Source organism: Heliconius melpomene, chromosome 13 (genome assembly GCF_056956725.1).
Source record: "Heliconius melpomene rosina isolate 202511_hmr_F chromosome 13, ASM5695672v1, whole genome shotgun sequence".
NCBI lineage: Eukaryota > Metazoa > Arthropoda > Insecta > Lepidoptera > Nymphalidae > Heliconius > Heliconius melpomene.
In genome coordinates this window covers 733,381-758,593 of record NC_140401.1, presented here as the reverse complement: position 1 = coordinate 758,593, position 25,213 = coordinate 733,381, and the positions used below count along the sequence as shown (strand labels likewise).

Here is a 25,213-nt window from a genome sequence, read left to right as displayed (position 1 = left end):
CGATGTAATTTTCTTAACTATCTATCTAAATTTCTTAGTATTTCGATAGTTTTTACTATGATATAGCATAGCTGATGGAGGCCGTCTGACTGTAAGCGATAAGCTAAAAAGAAGATATATAGGAGTATGTATGCAACGAATTAAGAGGTCCATTTTGAAAATATTGCGAATACAAATCAATAATAATCATTACAGAGGAGATAAATATTAATGTCGTACGCCGAGCGGAATTATGACAATTTTGACAATTACACGCTTAACAAGAAACTGGCCGTCGAGGGTGGCCGACGACTGCGTGTGAAAGAATGCTCTACCTATATTTTTTTCTTTTTATTTTACATTTCTTGTATCTTTACACATTTTTTGTATCTAGTGTTGGGACAATTTGTTCTTCATTTTCATACCATTTTTGTGTTAGGTAGCGAAACTTGGCGCCACACCTAAATGTAACGTTAAACCCATAAATATAACGTTATAGTCAGAAAATTAATCGGGCCCAGATAGTTCCGTGTCTTTCTGCCTTTTTTAAACTATTTTATACTACCATACATTTAATAAACATGCCAACTTAAATTCTTCTTTTTATTTATTCAATAAATACCTTGCTAATTTTAGAAAGATATGAAAGTATTTTATTAATTAAAACACACCGAAAATTAATTTGTTATTATATATTTAAATTAAATAAAATAAATAGATAGTAGGTAAACAAAATATAATACAAATAACCAAAAAAATCTACGATAAAAGAAATCTGCAATACATTATTTTTTATTATTTATAAAAAAATATTGACAAAACTAAAGTAGAGCATCCTACCGTCCGTATTGAATCCGCCGCCGCCTGCACTCGTATACATGCATAGGCACATACGTAGTCAATTCGCATCACATAATCATGTGCAGATATGCAATGAAGACATTACGTCGAGGATTTTTAGTTTACTGTTATCAGTCTGTATTAATTTGTTATGATAATAGCTAAGAACAACCCAATAAGAAACTTCACGACAACATTTGAAAATCAATGCAAAGTTAAAAAGTGGAATATGAAAAAATGATACGTAGTATTTACTATATTAAGACACTGGACTGTCTTGATGCTATACATAAATAGGCTAAAGCGTGATTCTAAAAAAAAAATATTACCCCGACTTCCAGTCGAATCCACTATCCTCCTTACTCTCCCCTCCTAACTACTCCAATGACATTTAAATACCGTCAAAAGGCCAATTGAAATAGTATAAACATAAAACTACGAACTAAACGGGAACAAAAGATAATAAAGCTATAAAATAAGCGTATTTCAGATCACCGAAGATAAGTTAATCCAAAACACCTGTAGAAGTTACCTTTCTTAGAAAAAATATACAAAAATTATATAATTTAATAGTATCTTAAGAAAAACATCTGTTCCCTTGTAAAGCAAAGTTTAAAAACAGAAAAATTCTCACACCTTTAATCACTTTCACGTGTCTAAATAGGAAAGTAAATAAAAGATTTTGCAATCTATTGTTTATTTGCTATGAAAGGTGTTAGCTTCATTTTGTTACTAAAGGAGTTTTTTTTTTGGTAGAACAAAATGTATTTCAATTAGTGGTAGTGATTAGTTTTATTGTTCGTTGTGATGATACACTACCATGAAACTTATCTACGCATGATACGGTCTGGTAGACCGAATAAATTTATATCATAAAGAAATGTCGCACCCGAATACAAAATATAAAAGATTCATTGACTTTTATCAATGTTTAAAATCGACGGAAAGCGGAGAACAAAGTGACTCATCACTAGGTCACTTATGACTATGTAAAATTCGGCAGACGTGTGAAAATAAAAAAAATATGGTGTGACTGACTAATGTTACACTAAACCAAGACATTGATGACTTAAAAATAGTTCAGAAAAGATAATTTGAACTTAACACTTTGGTCATAAAGTAAAAAATCGTTTAATCTAATTTTTAACTGAGAAGTTAAAAAAACATTCATTCATAGAAAATGATGAATGAAAGAAACAAGCTACCTGAGGCCTAGTTTGTAAGGGTGTCGTAAGAACGTATTTCCGGTTAAATTTTTGTTTTTTTATTATGTTTATTTGTTATCCGGATGTAAGGTAAATTGACTTGACCGTTAGGTGTGCTCATTAGAGATCTGCATTTAAAAACAGGTTATATATAAATTCTTTTTCATCCTTTTTTAGTGTCTCATTTTTTTATTATTATCTTGGCTAGATAATTTTATATTAATAGAAAATATGTTATATTATTTTATATATAAATTTAGATTTTAAAAATTATTGCGATGATACCCCTCGATGATAAAAACATATTTTTATGCCTAACAAATAAAAAAGCAAACAGGAAACAAAATCAAAAAATATTGATTTAAACCTAAGAAATTTAAAAAAGGCAGTACATTTAAAATAAATAATATCGGCATCCAACGCTATAATTTTAAATATTACATTAATATATTTAATTTCTACGGAACCTAACACTTACAAATATTTTCTGCGCTGACAAAGGATACTGTGGGAAACACTTGCAAATTGCATTGTACCTGTATGGGAACTATTCCGTTTTGAATGCCACCGAATTGTATAGAAAGTAGAATCGTATTTTAGTATGTTTATTATTGCAAATCTTCTTATTAACTACTATATAGTGCTAAGTAACTGCAAACAAATAGACAATAACAATAGATATTAATAATATATGTTCTCGCTTTTTTTAGATTCACGCTGTATCCCGCACCGAGCAGGACATAATGAACCTGAGAATCTAGTGTTAAGACACTCTGTTCCCATTAAAACACTTCCGTTGGTCCGTTCCGTCAAGGTTAGCTGGTAAAGAACGAATTGTGTGGTTTAGATCTTATTAAAGCTAATTAAACAGCATATTAGCTGCTCATTAAACCTAATACTAAATTAAGAGGCTTTGTCTCATTTATTTTTGGAACAATAAAATATGAACATTAGATTTTTATCTTTTTTCCCCTTTCTTTATTAAGTAAGAAATCATAAGGCTACGGCTCTACGCGCTACATTATACATACCGTAGACGGCTACGCGTGAAAGTACATCCGTGAAAACCTCAGCTACGTAATGTCTTACTATGAATCATTTGTAATACTCTAAAAGAAATTAATTGATATTAAATGTAGAGGCGCCGTTGCAGCGCATTTACAAAGTGTCGGAATAAAACGTATATATTTCTTCTTATGGTAGATGATTGGCTGTAATCTGAATATATAATGGTTGCTGGTTGGATTCCCATTCGAAACAGTGTGATAACATATGAAATGAAATTTAAAAAAGATCAGATATTGACGGGAAATATCCTTTAACCATTTTTGGTGTTATTTGATTAAAATTCTTCATTACTATTCAACACCTAAATTAAAAGTCTTAGCTTAGCTTAGCTATAAACCAGTTACTTACGTACCCTCAAGTTTTTGTGCCGCCAAGTATATCTGTAATTTATTACAAAATATATAAATATAATTATATGAAGATAAACTCATATTATTCTTTGTGTGATACCGAATTTTGAAATAATTAAATAATCAAAATGAAAAAAAAATAAGAATGACAGACACAGAGTTATATAGTAGCTTAGTTTTTTGTGAAAAGAAAACAATATTTTTAATTTCATTATTTTTCATAACGACTTCATAATTTTAATTTTCTGAATATTTACAGAAAACACGATTATAAGACATATAATACTTTTTAACCGACTTCTGTAAGAAAAGGAGGTTATCAATTCGACTGTATTTTTATAATATTACTTTGTCATTTATATAATTATAGTTACTTTCCATTTTCCATTAATTTAGTAAATCAACTACGGAAATAGCTATTATAAACATAAAAATTTTCGTCCGTCTTAGATATGAACGTAGTCATATTTTTTTTTATGTTAATGTATTATAAAATATAAGAAAGAAAAATAAGCTGTTCAAGTTAGTTGTTTAAACAATTATATTTAAATTTTAAAACAATTACTTTTTATTATAACTTATAGTTAGTTACTTAATACGTAACATATGTCATTAATTTTTATGATTTATAAATTAAATATACCTATATAATATTATACCTTTTAATATCATTAATATAAATTAAGATGGCACTTAAAAATACTAAAATGTTAGAAATACGTAATAAAGCGGAAAAAAAACTTTTATTAATTATCTGAAACATTTATTTTCGCATACAATACACAGAAAAGCGTTCGTTCTCACGTTCATTACATTGTTTAAATTACTCAGCGTCTCTATCATAGAGTTATCTCTAGATCTGAACTTGACTAATTTATCTCTTATAAACATTATTTTAGTTCAAACACGTCAATCATGAACAATAATTAATTGACAAGAAAATGTAGATACATAATTTAAAAACGATTTTAAGAGTTCGTAGGTCAAAAACCGTTCATATACTTTTATAAAGATATAATGCTGCAAAAGACAACATTTTACCATAAATATTTTTTAATGTTTTAATTATAAATAATATTTGTCCATTCAATAAAAAAAAACATATTATACTGTATTATATAGAATATATACTTTTTTCTATAATAACTATTATAAGCTCTACATACTTATCAATTATGGTAACTCTAATAAAAGTAAGAGAAAGGGGTCACTCGACGTACGGCAGAGGTGCGTAAGGGCGCGTGGTGCGCGTGGCCGCGTGGGGGCGTGGGGGCGTGGGGCGCGTGGGCAGTCGCGCGCCGGCTGTCGACGCGCGAGGGTCGCGAGCGGGAGGCGTCGAGCGAGCGAGCGCTGCGATGGCGCTATGAGGACGTGCGGGCGCGCGGCGTGCTGCTGGGCCCTGCTGTGCCTCGCCGCGAGCCTGGCGGAGCCGCGCCGACTCTACTGCGAGCGGGCGGACGTCGCCTGGCGCGCCTACCGCGCCCCCGCCGCTTTCGAGGCGCGCGTGCAGTCCGTGGCGCGCGGCGCCGCCACCGTGCGCGTGCAGCGCGTGCTGCGCCGCCAGGGCCGCTGGCCCACCGAGCGCGACGTGGTACGCCTCAAGCTGCCGCCGCCGACCGAGGCGGAGTGCTCGGGCCGCTTCGAAGTGCCGCTGCAGAACCACAGGAACTATATCGTGTTCGCGGAGAGGAAGGGCCACGCCGCCGTGGCTCTCGGCCCGCCGCTGAGGCGGACCGGCAAGTTGATCCGGAGGATCCGCGCGGTCTACAGGCCCGGATACAGTGAGTGTTTAGTGTTTAGTAAGTGCATGGACCCGCGACACCCACCTTCGGATTTGCATGAAACCGAGCCGACACGTTAATTTTAGAACCCGCGGCAGCGCGAGATGTACAGCCCGACTCGTAAGCGCACGCCGCACAATGCATAACATATCATTATAGCTAAAGACACCTATAAATTTTACTGCTAACGAATACGCGATGGCAGGTGTATCGTACGAACAAGTGGCTATTACGAATCCATTTTAGGTGCACTAGCGTGGCCACTGTAGCATGACATACCCACTAAATACACACTTTGCTCGATCTTATTTATGCACCCTTCATAAGCGGTCACACACATTAAAGGAACTACGACACGGTACACCATGTAGAGAGAGATACACCTACACTTTTATTTAGCTAAGAAAACTCACTATTTACACGAAATTGAGCACGTGCTCCCAAAACTGTGATAGAATTAGATTATGTTTGAATTCATCTTATAAAAAGTTCACACTTAACATTTTATACAACTATCGGCAGTAGAGTCGTCATGTGTTTAAATTACCCATATTAAAACCAACACCAAGAAATAAACTGTAAAAAGATACATTTTAAAGTAAAAAAATTTACCGTAAGGTCACAAGTTTCAAAGAAATTAATTGAGAAGAGATATCCAGAATAAATTAGCAGAATACCTCGTGCCAAAATTGTTATGTGAGCAAAAAAATTTAACTGTTGAGTTATTACTGCGTGTTTAATTGTCGAGCGTTTAATTTTATTTTGATTACCAACACAGTTTTTTGGTAATAAGTGTTATTGCATTCCGAATACCGCATACGTCTTAAATAATTCAACAATACGCCTAGTACAGATGAATACGTAATTGTAAATTTTACTTTCTCGACTCTACTTATTTTATTGTACATAATTATAAATTATTTAATAATTTGTACTCTAAATTTTATATTTTTCCACGACCAGATTTAATCTAATTAATTTAATCCATTCATGGAAAAGCTTAAAAAAAATAAACAAAACATTTTTTTCCAATAAAAAAAAAGTCAGTAAAAGTAAACAAACCTAACAAACAATAAACGACGAATCAATAGAAAACCAACACGATCCGGAAATGACGGAACAAGTGTTCAAAAAAACTACACTCAAAGCAAAGTTGACGTAAGAGAGCGTTACGCTACATTTGACAGACGGGCACCGACACGTCTGAACTGGAGCACGTCGTGACGTCGCCGCCGACTAGCCTGCGCTAAACGAATTAAACGATACTAATATGTTACTATTATATAAATATAACACAGAAACAGATCTTTGGTTTTCGTGAAATATAATAGAAAACATCAACGTACACGATTATTATTTTTATATTGGTAATTGAAATATACGCGCAGATTTGCCCATATCTATCTCATATCTCACATACCCACAGCATACACATTTGAATTTCAATTTATTCGCTCTATATCAAGTTACAGGTAGCTAAACCATTCTATAATGATCTATCAATGTAAAATATTATATTGTAATTGAATAAAATATACCCTACACCCTTTAATACCCTTTCGCAATAATCATAGGGAATGATCGTAAAGCTACATAAACATATACTCGTAGTCATACTGGCGCAAATATTCCCTCGGGGAAAGAAAAAATTTAAATATTTCATTTCCTCGAGTGATTATAGTTGTATCAGCATCTTTAAATGTTTTTGTAGATTTACTGTCATTCACTATTCCCTCGTTCTGGAAAGGGGGAAAAGTGCGACATTGGATTCGCCACTCAACACACACCTTCAAAATACGGCAGACAGTTGGGAACTGAGTGTAGGTGTACCTTAACATTAGGTTTCCAGGTGCTTTCTGCTTTCTGAAGCTTATATTAGACTAAATATTCTTCAAGATCAGTTTATTATTGTAACCTGCTCTTTTAAGTTTAATTACCAAAGCAACCATCTTTGGAGTGGCGCTTCGTATGTTTACGTTGAGCGTTCGCTTGTTCAAAATGTTTATCTATCTGGTTGTTATCCGTCGTTTTTCCTTTGTTAATGTTTTCACTCATATTATTGGCTTGTAAATCTGTCTCGATATGACCTATAAGTTTTGTTGCTTTTACTCGAAAATATTCTACACCATTCGTAATGTCGATTAATGAATTATGTTCGTTTTAATATAATTCATTTATCGAAATTACATCTCACCATCTAAATTATATTGTTGGTCCTATGTCTTTAACTTTTAATTACACTGGAATAATGTTATTTTCTTCTAGTACGAATTTAAAATTGCTTAGATGAGTAATATAAGAAGAATTCACAACATTTCCATCTTGTTCTCTCATTTTTTTGATCAGTTTAGATTAGGTGAGTTTCCAACTTGAGGCATTCCAATCAAAACAAACGATGGAACTATTTTAGTTGCTCATAAAAATGTAATCGCTCATTGATTTCTATTTTGTCTGTTTGTTTTTACAACACTTTCCTATAAACATTATTAGATGTGTTTATGATATGATAAAACTTTTCTGCATTGTTGTCTGTCTGTCACAAACGGCTCGTCAAGTGGCATTTAATACGAGTCAACAAACTTTGGTATTACTAATTCACGGATTAGTCATCATACTGATTTATATAATAGAAAAAACTTTGCATTGAATTTTGATCATCTTGATACTATTTTACTGATGTTGTGCTACAATTACTAATGTCGTACTCGAATGTTCTAATATTTATGTTAATTTTCAAGGTAACGGTATTTAAGTGTCCATGTTTGCATATAATGTGGGATTTGTAAGTAATAGTCCTAAATGAACTACATATATTGATTGACTAAGTCGGTTTAATCCTTTCACGTTGAGGTTTCTATTGAAGAACAATTGGGATTTGCCTGATTGAACACAATGCTTATACTTGGAATATCTATATTTATAACATAAACATTTTTATGTCAATGTATTTCGCTACTCAAAACGCACGTATCTATTTAAGCTACTAAAGACTTTTCATGACTTTCTTGGGCACAGCGTGATTTAATTATGGGTTCTTTATTTGCATGCAATATTGTCTTAATCTTATAAAGACTGTACAATACGCTATATTTTTTTCTGATTAAACATAAAGACTTTTTTTTACCAGATTGTACGTAACGTATTATATCGTCTATCTGATAATGCATTATGTTATTATAATAAATTTAAATACAAATATTATAAATACCTGGCACTAACCTCTTATTTAATTTTTATAAGAAAATTAAAGATAACTATTACTTTTTATTAATAATTTATTTTTCAAATTATATTGCGGTTATTTTATAAATTAAGTTATATAATTAAGTTTTTTCCACAATTAGCATGCAACTCTCCAATAATGGCCATATAAAAATAAGCACAGTAGTTTTAGTCGTTCATTATATTGTCCATAGGTGCGTCCGACCTTCATTTGAGAAGTTACACGGCGTCTTATTAAAAGCTTTTATTTCATAATGGCGGCGTTACGGGTTGCCGACTAACCATTATTCTGTTTACGCTCTGACGACTTTACTGTCCTATTACAAATACTCACGTACGTTATATTTTATAACACCATTACAGCGCTGTTGGGAAGTGTAGTCATGGTCATACTACAGGGATAATTGCAGGTTCAATACTTATATTTTTATTTAGCTTCACGCTGTATCTCGCATACAGAAAGGCAGGCGGAAGAAAAATTAACTTGCGTTTTGCCTCGTTACCAGACAGATAAAATGAAAATATTAAATATTTCATTCCCCCGAATAGGATTTGATCTCACAAGTGCATTTACAACCACATGCTTGTGACCCTGCGCCATAATGAAGAGGTTCATCTAACGTCCTCTATTATTTATTTTAATTTGTTTAACTTTTTTTGTATCCTAAGTTCAGTTAAAACGAGCAGTATTCTATAAAAGCTACAAGTATAACCAATGGTGCGACATCGATGGCTGGACCAGAACAATAGACGTGACGTCCTTGTAGGTAACGCGTGCATCCGCACATGGTCGCGATTCATTGATTCCGTTAATTATATTACCTTTTATACACTAATTTGTATTGGCCGTCGATCGAAATGCTACATTTTGGATATTTATATAGTTGTGATGAATTTGAGTTTGTTATTGATAGTTACTTGTAGTTAAAATAACAGTTTATATACTTTTGACTCTAAAATTTAGAGAAATTTAAAATGTTAATGAAAAGCAAAGGCCGTCGTGGCTCAACGGTAGTAGTGCTAGTATTTGTCTAGCGCCTAGACAAAAGATAAAAATTCAAAGTTAGTAAAAATATGCTTCGAAAAATCTTAGTTGCATCTAATTTCCAAATCAGTTCAGCTGTTCCCAAGATCAACTTAAATTAACAGACATACATATTATATTGCGTTATAAAAAACACAACATTATATATTTTTATTTTTTATATAGGTAGTTAATTTTAGTATTCCCATATATTCGCCGAATGAAATTCTCTAGTGACACTAACGTGAGGTTGGTATTTTACCCGGATTAGAACGCAGACATTTGAAAATAACTGTATATCACATATTTTATATTTCAAATTAAAATACTGAAGGAAAAATATTCTAGTAGACGAGTAGACACGTACAACATTGTCTTTAGTTACTGCGATAGCCTTAGCGTTAACAGTAAACTCTAAAGAAACCCTAAAGAAACTCTAAAGAAAATCCTTAAAATTTAACTCCAAATTTTATAGTAGATACTATATCGGCCTAAGTGTAACCGTTTTGGACAAAAAAAAATAATCTTTTTTTTAAACAGTCTGTCGGATTTGGTTTTTACAAAATTTGTATTTATATATGTTATATATTTGTTACAGGAGTTCTAATAATTATAGCCCTCACCTCTATCTTTCATTTAAAAAAATATTGGATATTAAAATACCATATTGATATACTTTATTCCATATTAAAATTTAAGTTAATAAAATAGATTTACGCTATAGATTATCGCCGTCTTATGAGAATTAATTTCATAATAATATATTAACTTAAGAACTAATATTCAATTTTCAAATATATCTTTATAAAAAAAATTGTAATTTGTATAAAAAACAATCCATTTTTAAATACATTGGCATCTTTTGATGTAAGAAAACTTTTATTTTATATTTTCTCATTGAAATATCAAAAAAAGACCACTTAACACCCAGACGTGATAGCGTGTAAATATTTTATCACCACGCGGTTTCCTAAGCCTTGTCTGATTCTATAAATACCACTTTGAATCACTACAGTATATCCGCGCGTCTACATTATACTATGCAGTTAGTTTTTTGAAATTTGTTATTCTGCCAAATATTTTACGGAAATAATGTGTCTGTGCATTTGATCGTATTCATTTCGCCTGAGTGTCTAGTTTGAGGCTATCGTGGCGCACACGACATGTTGTGAGTACGATTCCCACTCGAGGCAATTAAATATTTAATATTTTCATTTCTCTGCTCTGACGTTGAGCACGCAATGCCCCCAGAATTCGGCCGGGAAGTGGGGAGCAGAGGGTCTTAGCACTAGGTTCCCTGTGCCTGAAAAGAAATTCAAACAAGCCACTCGTGGCGCAGTGTCATACATAAGTCTTACTTATTTTTATAGAAACGGACAAACCTGCGTGTAAAAGTTAGTGTATTATATTAACTAATCAATAAAACAGCCACATTTAATTAAATTAAACTTTCCAAAATAAAAGTAAATATCAAGAAATAAACAGAGATAACACAAGGAAATAACTTGCAAAATACCGTGTGAAAGACTTACTTCATTATAATATGAGTATGGGGCTATGGTGTATAGTGGTAGTATGGGACATGGGTGGCCACTAATGTCGGCCTACCGCGCGCATAACGGCCTAACCGTGATATCGATTTATTGATATTTATCATCTTTTTTACTCAACTTTACGTTAAATATAGTGAAATGAGTTAATTTATTATGTTTACTTTGTATACTCGTTATGTACAGCGGGTTTGCTTGACCAATGTATCATTTGATATATTTTTATCTATACAAGTATCTAGTTATGAAATTAGGCACCAAAAACAAAGTGTAGTGACTTAACACTAGATAACTTCAGCCTCCCCTACTGTGCTCCTGTCGCATGCTATAATAAATGCAATGGTTACTGGTCCGAACTTAGTTAGATGTTATTAAAGTGAAGCACAAACAGCGTTGACCGTTGTACGTAATTCCGTTATCCAACTATATCATATGCATAATTTCTTAACAAATTAATTAACGAAGAAGATGTAACTTAAATTTTTTATCTGGTATTAGGTATTCCAAGTAAAAATGCAATTTTATAAGATATTTTTTATATTTATCTTATAATCAATACCACTATCACTTTACCTTTAAACAGTTTCTCATAAATGCATATTTAAATATTATTATACTCATTAAAAAAACTTCTTATGTGAAAAAACTAACATGAAATTATAAGATACTAGCGGCCCGTCCGCGGCTTCGCCTGCGTGAACTACGTTATTATTAATTTCTGTCTCCATGAGTACCTACGTCGTATTAGTGACGTACATGCAAAATTTGAGATTCCTAGCACATGTAGTTTCTTAGATTTCGTGATGAGTGAGTGATCTTTCGATTTTATATATATAGATAAGCTATTCGTATTTTTTATGGGAGAGTAAAGAGTGTTAAAGCAACAACCCCTTTAAGAAAATTCTTAGCTTTATTTCGTAGATGGAGATAACTTAGCCCGATGCAAAACACGTGCGTGCGGGGCTCACAACAACTCAACGCCGCTCTTTAAGCAATTATAAATTTAAGAAGTCAAAAATTATAATTGTTTTAATGAAAGCAAATGATAACCTGCGTTCATACATTGCGTAACAGTTGACCGGGACTTCATATCAAGCTTCGGCAGAATACTGTAAATGTCGAGGACATTATTATAAGTTATAGAAGGTAGCGTTTAAATGAGAAGTTACTTTATTAAAAAAGTATCACTAAAACTCTTTATATTCTTCATATTTTCTTTGTATTATATCTGTATTAGTCATAGTATTCAAATTATATAAATTATCTTTTCACAAGGTTCTATACGTTTGTATTTTGAAACATTAGATTATTTAATTTGCTACTAAACTGTGAAGTCAAGCTGCGTCATTGGACCTATTTTTTATATAATTTAATTTTAGTGGTTTTTATATATATACCTTTTAAACATAGTAAACAAAGATTTTTAGAAATATTTTTTAGCTAAGCTCTGTCCGCATATAAAAGTGTAAACTGAGGGAACCTCGTGGTAAGACAATCCATCCTCCGGTGTCCTCTGGCTTATTTTTTAATATTGTGTGTTAAGTGGTGGAACTCCGCCGAACGCCGCGCTTCTTCTCAGAGCGAAAAAATTAAAATGAATCATTCCACCAAGCGGGAATCGCACACATAACCGTCGTAGGTATTTACACTCTGACATTGTGCCGCTGCGCCATAACGACCTCATCAGACATTACTATTATTAGCTTTATACTTACGCCAGCCTCAAATCACCCAATTCATATGACATTTAGAATTAATTGGTAGGCGCGGTCGCGTAAGTGAAAATGACCGAACGTTATATTTAAAGAAAGTACCGCAAATTTGGGATTACCTTCAATTTGACTAAAGGTCGTCGCGTGATATATTATCGATATACATCAAGGACATGCCGACTTAAAATATTTCGTAATAATTAATATAATATATATATCGAAATCACCGTTGTAAGTGTCATAATTACTTACTTACGGATGAAATCTTAGTGAATTCTTTAAACTGCTTTTCCTGTGTCCAGAAGTCCTAGTTTTGAATTTTAATCGATAAATATTTTATGTTTGTGACATAATAACTCCTAAGCTTCATAGTTTGGTACATAAATATGATACACTAGCCAAAGATATCCATGTTATTTCTATAAACGAATGTAACATAGAGAACGGCGTTGTTTGTCACTTGGTTTTCTCTAATATATCCAGTAAATAAAAGTATATAGATTAAAATACATATCTATATTTATATATTTCAGTTACCATGACATTTTCCTGTATCTTTTACTCATAAAATGTGTACATATATTTTTAATTAGTTATAGACCATAACTTTGTTTGTTACGAATTTAAAATATAAAATGAAAAAATATCTTTAATATTTTCATTTCCTCGCTCTATTGACGTCGTCGACGAAAAAACGGCGTTAAGTTCTGCCTCTCGCAGTGCCTCCAGAATTCTCAGAAAATTGGGAAACGGAAGTGTCTAAATGAGAACTGAATGTCTTAACAATAGGTTCCAAGATTCCCTCTGCCTACTCTGCGATACAGTAAATCACAGTTAGAATGTACTGATATTTAAACATTTTATAAAGTATCTATACCGTAATATTATATCTATACTAAAATAATATAACGCTCTCTTCATATTCACGACATCCAATGTACTTAGTTTTAAAGTAAAATTTTTATGTTTGTATGAATTACCAAGTATTGCTAGTCCACCGTAGATAGAACCAAATTAAATCAATACATACAGGACTGTTATAGGCCAAAAAGGTGTAAACGGTATATTGTTTTATTTAGAGATTGTTGTTTTTACAGCTCGAATGTTAAAATAATATTTGTCTCAATTTTGCCAAGTATATATAGTATTCTTTTTATTTATAAAATCCGTTTTTATAGTGCAATGCCACAGTGTGGCACGATAATTGAGGCTATGAATTCAATTAACTATTCGTCCTGAAATGATTATGTTCCTTTAATCTATCGCAACAACCCAGAGTCTGACTGTAAGCGCGACGGTTATGGGTTCTATTCCCATTCACAAGCAAAAGCGGGATTGAGTTACGCTACTAAACATACTGTTTCAAAAATTGTGCGGAGTGTAAGGAAAAGAGTGAGTTTCTATCAGTTATGTCATTTTGCTTCCACATCTCTACGTACATATAGCATGCGTACCTCGCCGCACGTCGCATAGATCGACACTGATCGGTCCGAATGGCGCCTTACCATAAGTGGCGATGATGTTTTTATATGATTCGAAAATTAATGTCATTACGACTGTATGATCGATGCCGTCTTGCCGACTTTACTCAAGTTTAGTTTAGTTATCCTCTATATTGAATTTAATTTGAGTTTACGTTCTTATCTTCGAGGGAAAGTGTTTATATACGAAAGTTAGCTGCGTATATTAATATAATATTTTGGAAATAAATAAATATAATATATTTTCAATTGAAATAATGGAAATAAACAATACATTTAACAAGAGAAGAGAAGTTAAAAAGTATCATCAATCACAAAGGTTTACCGCGTACTTAGAGCCTACAATTGCGGTTTAAGAAGAGTTCCCTTCCCTATTCTGTTCTCTCTTCACATATTATTTATCGTAAATATACTGCACATACATAGACAACACGAGCCTATGAAACATTCTGATGCTAAGATGTTTCGAATACCGTCTTCTCCTTAAACCGTTTTTATAATTATAACATTCGTTACGTAACGCCAGTGGCCTAAGCTGAAATATTATTTTCAGAGTTCAGAGACCGGCGTTGAAGACCAAGGATTATCAATCTTACTGCTTAAATTATAAGGTCTTTTTTTGTTTGATAATTTTATTGTTTCTTAACACCTTTTGGTGTATAGAAGCCACGTGTCACATATCACTCGGCGCGACGCTTCCTTTGGACAATATTAAAGAAAAAAGTTTGGTAGCACGTTTCGTATTTAAGCGATTTTAATACGTAATATAAATATGAGGGTATACCTTTTTGAGGTTAGAGCTTTTAGCTGGAATACGTAGGTGTTCTTTGAACATTTATGTTTTATGCGATTTTGCTAGAAAAAATGATTTAGAGGCCATCGTAGCGCAGAGGCACAAGCGTGTGGCTTCGATTCCTTCTCGGGGGAATATTTAATGTTTTCATTTTCTAGCACTGTTCAGTTCAGCACTGAACACGCAACATCTAACTAGAATTCGGCGGAAAGTGGGTAACGATAGTCCATTTACGAAGGAATGCCATTAGACTGAATAAACCTGGTTATTGGTTCAGGAACAAAAAGCTACTTTAAATATAATCATGTCCACAAGTTGTGCTGAGTTGTGCTGTATTCGAACCTACATCTATTCGTGAACAGTGACTGTCCCACTGCACCACAGAGGCCTATAATATGGTAGACCGTAAATCATAATTAAATGTTTCTCATTATCATACTCACTTCCGTAGATGAAACTGGGACATCGACATTGCGCTAATATACATTTGTAACTAATTAATTATTAGACGCCATTGTGGCCCAGTGGCACTGCTTGTTGATTGTAAAGGCGATAATTGGGGGTTTGACTCTCAGTCGGGTACTTTACAAAGAATACCCACATACATATCTGTACATGTACTTTGTAAATCTTATAAAACTTTGTAGTACGCAACCTAAAAACGATTGATCAACAAACTATTATTAATTTAAAATTAAATAAACTTTATATAATCACAAATAGAGTTTAAATTAAATTGTCATAGAGTTAGGTATGTTACTAACGGCTTGGAACAGAATATAAGGCTCACGGGTCGATATAAAAACAGGTGGTTACCATATAAGTGTATAGTGATTATTGAGCCGTAAGAGGACATCGGGCTTAGGTCCAGGGTTTAAAGCCAAGGGCGAAGTGTGCCTTTATGTTGTTTGTTTCAAAGGTAGTTTATATTATCGTTTATAGGTAGGTAGGCTATAATTCATATATCTATATAAGATTTTTTTTAACTTACTTGTTAAGAGTAAATATCGTTTTTTATATTGTTATAATGTACAAAGGTGATTCATTCTCCAGATATGGAATCGAACCCACTACTCTGGCGTTTACAGTCACAACTTTGTGCTCCTTGCGCCACGACTGGCCTCGTAAATATATGAAATATATCCGTATATACATGATCAGTATGCACAAAAGATTATTTGTCACAAAAAAATGGATAATAACTAAAAAAAGATATAAATATTGCATTTAAGGCCACCAATTGCCTCAAATGGATAAATTGGTTTGTCGTTGCCCAATTACCAATATTGTTTCGAATTAATCGACTTTACTAACTAAAGACTTAACGATCTAGAAAACTGGAATTCCAAAAACAAAATCGATTTTAATGTACTGTACATCATATGGAAGAAAATGTTTCACGATTAATCGTAACTAATAAAAAAGATAGTCTCATGTATTTAAGTCTACTTAGTAAAAAACATTTTCACATAATAAGAAATTAGTGAAATATTTCTATACATCTGAAATGGAAATAATCATAATATTATATCATAGTGTGAGAAAATTTACTTCAATAAAGTGAGTAAGAACATTCCTTTACCTTATTTATATACGTCATTGTGGAGTTGTTAGGCGTCCTTTGTTTGGATTATTGAATTTATAGTATTTATTACCATGTGAACAGTTTTGATCTGTTGTCTCTGTTGTAAAATGTGTCATTATATGCGATGGAGGTTCGATTGGAAGCCCTAGTGGAGTAGTCAGAGAGAATTGGGCGCCAAGCGCTACAGTCTTTGCATTCCGCCTAGTCCACCTCACCATACGTCATCAATCTGTTCATACATTCCCCCCCGGGGGTCCTGCTCTTTACCTTCCTGCAGGATTAAGGTATCTATACGGTATTTTCGAAAGTCAACCGAGGTCTCCACAACTCCTCTTACCACTCACTCTTGCTTTATAAATCTTTCTTGCTAATGTTTCGTCACTGATTTTATCAACACAAAATATATTTTTTTATTTTCGAACCAGTTGTTATTGAGATTAGTGCGTCCAATGGGACATACTCTTAAGCCTTACAAGATTAGGATAAATAAGACAAAGGATATCATAAAAACATTATAGGTTTAGTCATATATTAAGCAACGGTAGATGCACAAGTTAGTGTGAGATGGAGACATTAAACCTACTCGTATACTTACATATGCGTAAGTCCCCTAGTTTCATTGGCACTCACGTCACATAGCCTGGTCATCACCTAATATGTCAATCTGACCTCGACCGTGCTAAACCAGAGGCGCTGAATATACGGGTTGCTTGATAAAAATTATCAAATATTACCTTTTTGATAATTATTAATAAAATAGTATCAGAAATTATTAATAAATTTCTGATACTATTGTGGAATAAAGAGACCAGCCATCATCTTAAGGTTATCGTTTTTTTAAGAGACCATTGTGAGATCAAATCTTACTCACTCTAAATATGTATGGTCATATTAGCTTCAAATACGTTTGACAAATAATATCCCTCAACATACTATTATTGTTTTATTAATGCATTTTAAGCTACTCCCTTCCTCATTTCCTAACTTTTTTTAAATTTATGAATTATATTTAGTTTCGGCCCGTGCATGGTCAAGAACATATAACTATGACACTTGTGAAAAATAACACATTCCAACAGCCTATTTAGCTTCACGCTTTGTTCTGGAGATATAACGTATTGAGTGGCGCAACTCAACGCCGCATTTTATCCACCATAGTGAGGAAACAAAAATATTTCATATTTCATTTTTTTCAGTGGGAATCGTGAACTCACACGCTTATGCCCCTGCGCCAGGACAGGTCTCAGTTTTATAATATTAAATATACCAGTAAAGATTGACAACACCTGACTATGTATGGTTTAAGTAAGAAACTGACACCTCTAAAAAGCCGTTCTTCTCCTTAACTCATAAATATGTATAATATTTTGCGTGAACAAGTAGAGCTCCATAATATGTTTTTTTACGAAAGAAAGTGTGTTTCTGAAAATTTAATTTTTATGTCACTTTACCTTAATAGTTTTTTTTTATTTCACACTGTATCCAGCATGTATAGGGGAGTAAGTAGAGAAGGACTTATACTAGGATTTTTTATACTAGACACTACGTTAGCCTATATCGGGGACTATGGGCTGAATTATTGAGACATTATCCACCGAGTGGATTATCACCACTTAATTTCTCTTAGGGTCACTTAGGGTAGGTACCTCTAGCGAAAAAAAACGTGATGCTGGGTTTTACTTTTTTATAGTGTATCAGGATATTAGACATTTCTATGTTACTTAAATATTTGTCGTGAATATTCAATAATTAAGAAACATTTAAGATGACTGACTTACATTTCAAACCAACGCTGACCTTTTTCTTTGATCTGACCTAAATTAAACGGCATTTACGTGTAATTACTAACTACTTTGCACTCTAGGCCCTCAAGTGTGTTGACATTCTTCGCGTACATTAGGTCAGATATTCGATATTCGAACTTAATACTTTTTTAGGCAAAGGGAAATTGGGAACCTAGTGTTTCTTACATGACTTTCCGCTGAGTTCTCATTATACCTACAACGTGGTCGGAGTCGAATGTGGTTTTAACTTATTCGGCCAAATATCGGTAAATTCAATTCCTATTCATTTGTGACAAATATTATAATCATACTATAATATGAAATCACCATAATGACTTAAGCCGTGATAGGACATTTAATTGTAAATGGTTCAAATATGTTGTTTATGTTATTATTTTTATTATAAATAGATTCTTAGCTAAGAATTTTATATTATAAAATAGTAATTTTAAATTATTTAAAAAAATAACTTATATAATATGTTAAAAAAAGCAATTCTATATACTTTTTATAATAATTTAATGCATATGTAATAATTTATTATTATTTATTTTAATACGTCAATGGTCAGTTTATAAAAATAATACTATATAAAACAATAGTAAAATTATTGCAAGTTTTTATAGCTTCACCTTTTATAGTATGTATACATTTTATATTATAATTTTGCTATATTATAAATACATATAATTTAAATAACTAAAAACATGTTTTTATTTACTGCATTAAAAAGCCGAAAATACAGAAAACATTATTAAAACGAATATAATTAGCACAAACTCGATATGCTTACTAGCAGGCAGTCTAGTCTAGCAAGGTTCCGTCAGCCGAATCTGAAGTGCGTGGAATTCAGATGATTAAATTTCCGAACGATATATGATTTCCACTAAACGTCAATTATTTGTACCTCCGCGCTCTGGTAATAAAGCAAAACGCAGCGTTGAGCTCCGCCACTAAACACGAAATGTTTCGAAAGTTCATTGAAAAGTAGGGATCGAAGTATCTAGCTCTAGGTTAGGAATGTATAAAATAATATAATTAAAGCCTATCTTAGTAATGACAAAATAACAATCGGCTTAATATCGCAACTTGTTATATCTAATTTCACTGCAGCTTCCTGTCTAAGGCTAGACTAAACACAGCTTTGTCTTTATGGTAAACAACGTTTCATCCATACCGAGAAATTTATGTGTGTACGTATGTATGTCTATGTTCATATTAAGAACTAAAATTCTTGTAAATTTATCTATATATATAGTGAATCTTGGTATGAAGACAGTCCTTTCTCCAATTTCCCTCGAATGTTTAAGAGATTGCCTAAAAGATGAGAGGAACTCTTGTCTACCACATCGGAGAAATTGAACCGAACCATTCTTCATTTTCCGCCGAATTCTTGAGGCATTGCGTTTTGTGCGGCGGAACACAACGACGTGCTTCGCCTCATTGCTATAGCGAGACCATTAAATAATTCATTCCCCTGATTGAGAATCGAATGCATAACCGTTGTATATTGACATACATTTACCCTGTATTGATCTTAGCTTTTCGCGTCAATTTTGCATGCTAATAATATACTGAAAAGACTGCGAATTTAAATTTAAGAATAATTAATAAAAGTATAACCAAAATAGAAATTTAATATTGTTGAAAGCTAAATGCTACCAATATCGTAATGGCGTTATACCTAAATCTTAACGTTATTGGGATGTCTTATTATGCAAAGATTGTCTGTTCAACTCCCATTTGGAGTTTTCTTTATTTAAAAAATTATAGGTATTCATGTTTTTAATGTCTTCATTATGGAAAGTGGGAGATCCCAGATTGCTTCTGCATACCCTGATATGTACGGGATATAGCATGAAGCTAATAATAAAGAAGTCTTATTTATGGCAAAGGTAAAGCGCGGCGTTGAGTTCTGCCACTCAACACGCAATGAGTCCGGAATTTGGGAGAAAGTGGGGAACGGAGTGTCTTAACACTAGGTTCCCTCTGCCTACCCTGCTGTGTGCGGGATATAGCGTGAAGCACGGAAATATCTTAATCTAGACGATGATAAGAGCTTCAATCTTCGCTAAGAGGAATATTATATTCTAAAATATTCTCTAAAAGAGAAAAAGTGATATAACTCTAAATTCTTTTCTCATTTTACGACGCTAGTGATGCGAAAATCTAATTACAATGATAGCAACATAATACAGAGTGTTCTGCACACTACATCATATAAACACACGGGTCAACGTATTGTTTGCGAATACCGAGAATTTCGCGCGGATCTATCGCACAAATATACTTTCATGTGATCATCAAGGTAACTCACGTGTCACATCTAAATATTGTTATAAGTATCTCTCTGCTTTTTTATGGGGAACGAGTAGTAATAAGACACTTCTCCGTCTCCGTCTTAGTATTCTACCCATTTAGTGGCATTCTGTATGGATGACGGAATTGGTTTTATTATATCAAAGACACGATTAAAGTTTGCGCAGGTATACATTTCCCTTATGAGGTTCAAACTCATCAGCATCGGGTACGCAACCACTGTACGTACTACGATAGCGTGCCAAGGTCAATTTAGAAGCAATGTGAGTTTCATCTTAAAATGTACTACGGAATTTTCTCCTATACTTCATAGTATTATATAGTATAGCATAGTATTCTAAACATAATTTGTTTATTTCCCCAGTACACAGAATGTTGGCGCCATTGTGCGCTGTTTCTGAGAATATAAAATACTATATATATAATATTTTAATTATAATATACATAATTTCAATATCATTTATACCTAATAAGTAATAATTTACAAGGAACAAAAATTGTATTTATTTTTAAATATTTTATCAAATGGTTAATGTTAGTCGTTAATTTGGTCGTTGGTAATTTATTAATTTCATGTATAAAAATTATTTCACTGTTGCTTTTATATTGTAGCCTTTTACCTTCATTTCAAAAATTTTTCATGTATTTTTTGTTAGCCACCTAGTTAATACCACATCTATAGTAACTTACCGATTAAAGTAATCTGTACAATTTGATATTTTTATTGTAAAAATTATATACTCGCTATATTTTATTTTAGTCAAGAACAATATTTAAAAAAAAACGTATTGTATGGTATAATTAAATACATATAATAAATATATAAAAACAATGATTTTCTCATGAGCTTTCCTGTTTTTATTCTACTTATATAATAAAAGCATATTAAATATATTATTATACGAATTACAATAAAATATCTATACTAAATCAATATACCTAAAGGTAAGGTAGTGTATCATATCTCATAGTAATAACTGGTAGTCCACATCGTCTAAGGCTATCGTAGATCTAAGTGGAGTTGAATCATAAAACTATCAGTTATGACATTATTGCCCCGTCTTCCCTTGTTTTGCAACATCAAGTGCAATTTTATGAGTAATATTCTTTATAATATGTTTCAAAGAAAAACTATGAAAATGAGTGAAATGAGTTGTACTTCGCTAATGTTGTAAGATTTATATTGAATTTATAAAAAAAAAGCCTAAATTAGCGATTGTGAATCCTTTTTTTTTCTTTTTAAAATAATTTAAATACGAGACGTCTCTTTAACGTTTGCTCTCACATAGTTTAATTCGACATCATACGAGTATTATAGAGTAATATAGAGTGTAACAGTCATTAATTTCCTTAAGGAAATATCAACGTCATTACTTAGTATTAAATTCGATATATCCATTTTTTTTATTTTTATATATATATTTTTTAAAATTTTAATTTTATACGTTTTCCACAAAATATTTTTCCTTTCTAAGTGTGGAATAACGTTTTAAAAATGTTAAATATAGGTATTTAAGAAATAGCATTCTCTATTGCCAAATGATAATTCTTAGTAATTACTAATTAACTTTCGGTAACAGAATTTTGTAAATCTTTAAATCTTTCTACAGAGATGCTACATAAATAAGTCGTAACAAGCGTAGGTATAAGAATTTCGACGTAGCTTGATGAGAACATATGACTTAGAAGTCAAAGCGCTTCTAAGAGGAGCGGGTTCAAATCCCGCTACGTTCAAAATTTTATAAGTTTTCTGTAAAGTATTTTTTTTCTGAGTGTTTAAACAACAACACTTTAAAATTGTTAAAAATATCCATGTAATAATTAGAAGAAGTTATTGCAGGTAGTATTCTTGGAATGATTTAATTTTTCATATTTAAATATCATTTTATATTCGGGTCTTTTGACTTTAAAACGTTTGTACTAAATTAATCTGTGTGAGGAACGGAATTGTCTTAATGGAGACAGATACTCTTAACATTAAGTTCCCAGATTCCCTCTGCCTACCCTTCTATGTGTGGGATACAGAACAAACATTTATTTATTATATTATTTAGATATGATTTTGTTTTTAATTGCAATATACAAATATTCAGCAAGACCTTGCAGTTTCTCAGAAAGTAATTGAGGAAAATTTTGCACTACTACGTGAGCATATTGCTTCTGCATTGAAAATCTGTATAAACTTTATTTTGTAAGTTTTTTTAATACTTTTTATTTGAAAAATACATCTGTCTTTTTTCAATGTACTCTACAATTTTAAAATAAAATTGCGTAACTATTACAAAATAAAAGACAAAAAATCTTAACGTAAATAAAGTTTTTAAAAACTGTAACATTATACCTAATTGCCCAACATTATAACGTAATATAATATTTTAGTATTAGTCACAAGTAAACAACTTATTGAAGACTACTGACTAGCCCTGAGTATAGAGTTGATGAGTTACGCCGATCTATAAATATGAACACGTACCCTTCTATTATTATCCGAACTGTAGAATGAGTAACCGGGCTATTGTTAAATGATTTGTCAAATTACAAGTAAAATGTCGATTTTAGTGTATTCGAATTACTTTTAATTGGAATTAATGTTAAGTGGAATTATTTTTAATTAATATTTCTATGTTTGACAACTTGGGTTAAGAAATAAATGAGCTACAATAAATTGTTGATGTTATTAGTAGGCAATGGATTCTTAGTGTTAAGACACTACGTTCCCAACATTCTGCCCTATTTTCGAGATACTAAAAAGAGCTATAGAAATAGTTGTATATTTTTAATGCTAATTGAACTGTATTGATCATAAAATATATTAAATCACCTAAAATTGGCCTATTACTCACCTGGCCTGTTTTCGACACGTACCCGCGTAATTTTATAAAGGTATATTATAGCCAGATAATATTGAGTCCATTTAGTAATATACTTTATAAAACTACTTTAGTTAACGCTCACTCGATAAACAATTAAATTTAGATAATCATATAAAAATGTTGTTTAACACTTTTTGCTCATATTATCAACGTATTCTCTATAGCTCAGCCTGGTACGCTCGAACGTATGATTGAAAAGTTCCAATTTATTACTTCTCAAAAATGTAATAGGTAGATAGTTACTATACAAATTGTAAACAAAACAGAGGGAACCTGGTGTAAAATAACTCTACTCCACCCACTTTTTGAGGCGTTGCTTTTTAGTGGCAGTACTTAACGCCGCACTCACAACATTCACGTTTACTGTCACACGCAGTGCCGTCACGCCACAGCTGCTTCAAGTCCTTTAGTAATATTCTATTTCCTTTTACATAATATAATTCAGTCTTGATATTAATAAGATATCTGTCATATAAGATACTTGAATTTCATGTATCACTTACAGCTTTCGCCGACTTAGTGTATTTTAAAAGGAGTAAAAATATTACTTTACGCTACAATGCTTTTAACTATCGATTTCATTTGTAATTAATCTGTTCTTGGAAAAAATCACTACAATGACTGCTATATGTTTATATTATTTTGTTTAATTTTGTGAATGAACTATTATCATCAATATTTAATTGATATTAACGAGTCTTTTATTTCAATTTACTTTAATCATATCGATTCGTTAATTTACAGCAAATATAAAGATATATCCTTTTTAACATGGAGACAAGGACTTGCAACATAAAAGTAGCCATTATTTAGATGAGAGAGTATCCTACATATTGCGGCGTTGAGTTCCGCCACTCAACTCGCATTTCGCGTGAGCGGAAAGCAGGGAACGGAAGAATCTGAATGAGAAACAGAGAGTCTTAACAGTAGGTTCCCAGGTTCCCTCTGCCTCCTCTGCTATGTGTGGCATACAGCGTAAAGGTAAAAAAACCTACATATAGTTAAAAATATAACAACATACATAATTAATAAGACATACACACATGGTCACAACAAAATAGACAAGGGACACCTGCTGATGTCAAATATATCGATAAATCGATTCACCTTCTACTTTAGCGGTCTCACTTTAATTATAATGACATTAAAACCTTCCACCTGTTTTGTTTATCTAGCCTATTCTGAACTTTTAGTTAGAGATATTAAAATATCAATAGAATTATTATTTTAAGCATGCCAATCATTATAGATAAGATACTCCGTTGCCCACTTTCCGCTCAATTGCGAGATATTGCGTGTTCATGTGCGTGGCGAAACCCAACGCTGTGCTATGTCTTGTTACCACAGCGAGGTAATGAAGATAATTCATTTCCCCAATTGGCAATCGGAGCTACAAATGTCATATTTACTATACGAGCTATACGACGTGCTGCTGCGACACGACGGTCTCAAATTAAGATTTCTATTTTACTACTCAGCATCAAATTTTGAACGGACTACCACAGGCATATTACAAGCATACGACAATTAATATATTCTACTATCAGGTGGTATCTAAATATAGTCTAAGTTAAGTTTATTTGTGCTCTACGTGTATAATATTACTATTATATATTTTGTAGAATAGGGACTTTGTCAATTTCATTA

The 25,213-nt window shown here is 32.4% G+C and overlaps 1 protein-coding gene across 2 annotated transcripts in view; it reads left to right on the top strand.

Moving 5' to 3' along the window:
• The first annotated feature begins 4,719 nt into the window (after nucleotides 1–4,719).
• The window catches only part of vn (membrane-bound neuregulin protein vein), a 60,787-nt gene continuing 40,293 nt past the window's right edge, over nucleotides 4,720–25,213 (top strand). For both annotated transcript variants that reach the window (XM_085196326.1, XM_085196325.1), the window contains exon 1: nucleotides 4,720–5,223. In XM_085196326.1, the coding sequence (XP_085052452.1) occupies nucleotides 4,806–5,223 (418 nt within the window). In that variant the 5' untranslated portion in view covers nucleotides 4,720–4,805. The remainder of the gene's footprint in view (nucleotides 5,224–25,213) is intronic.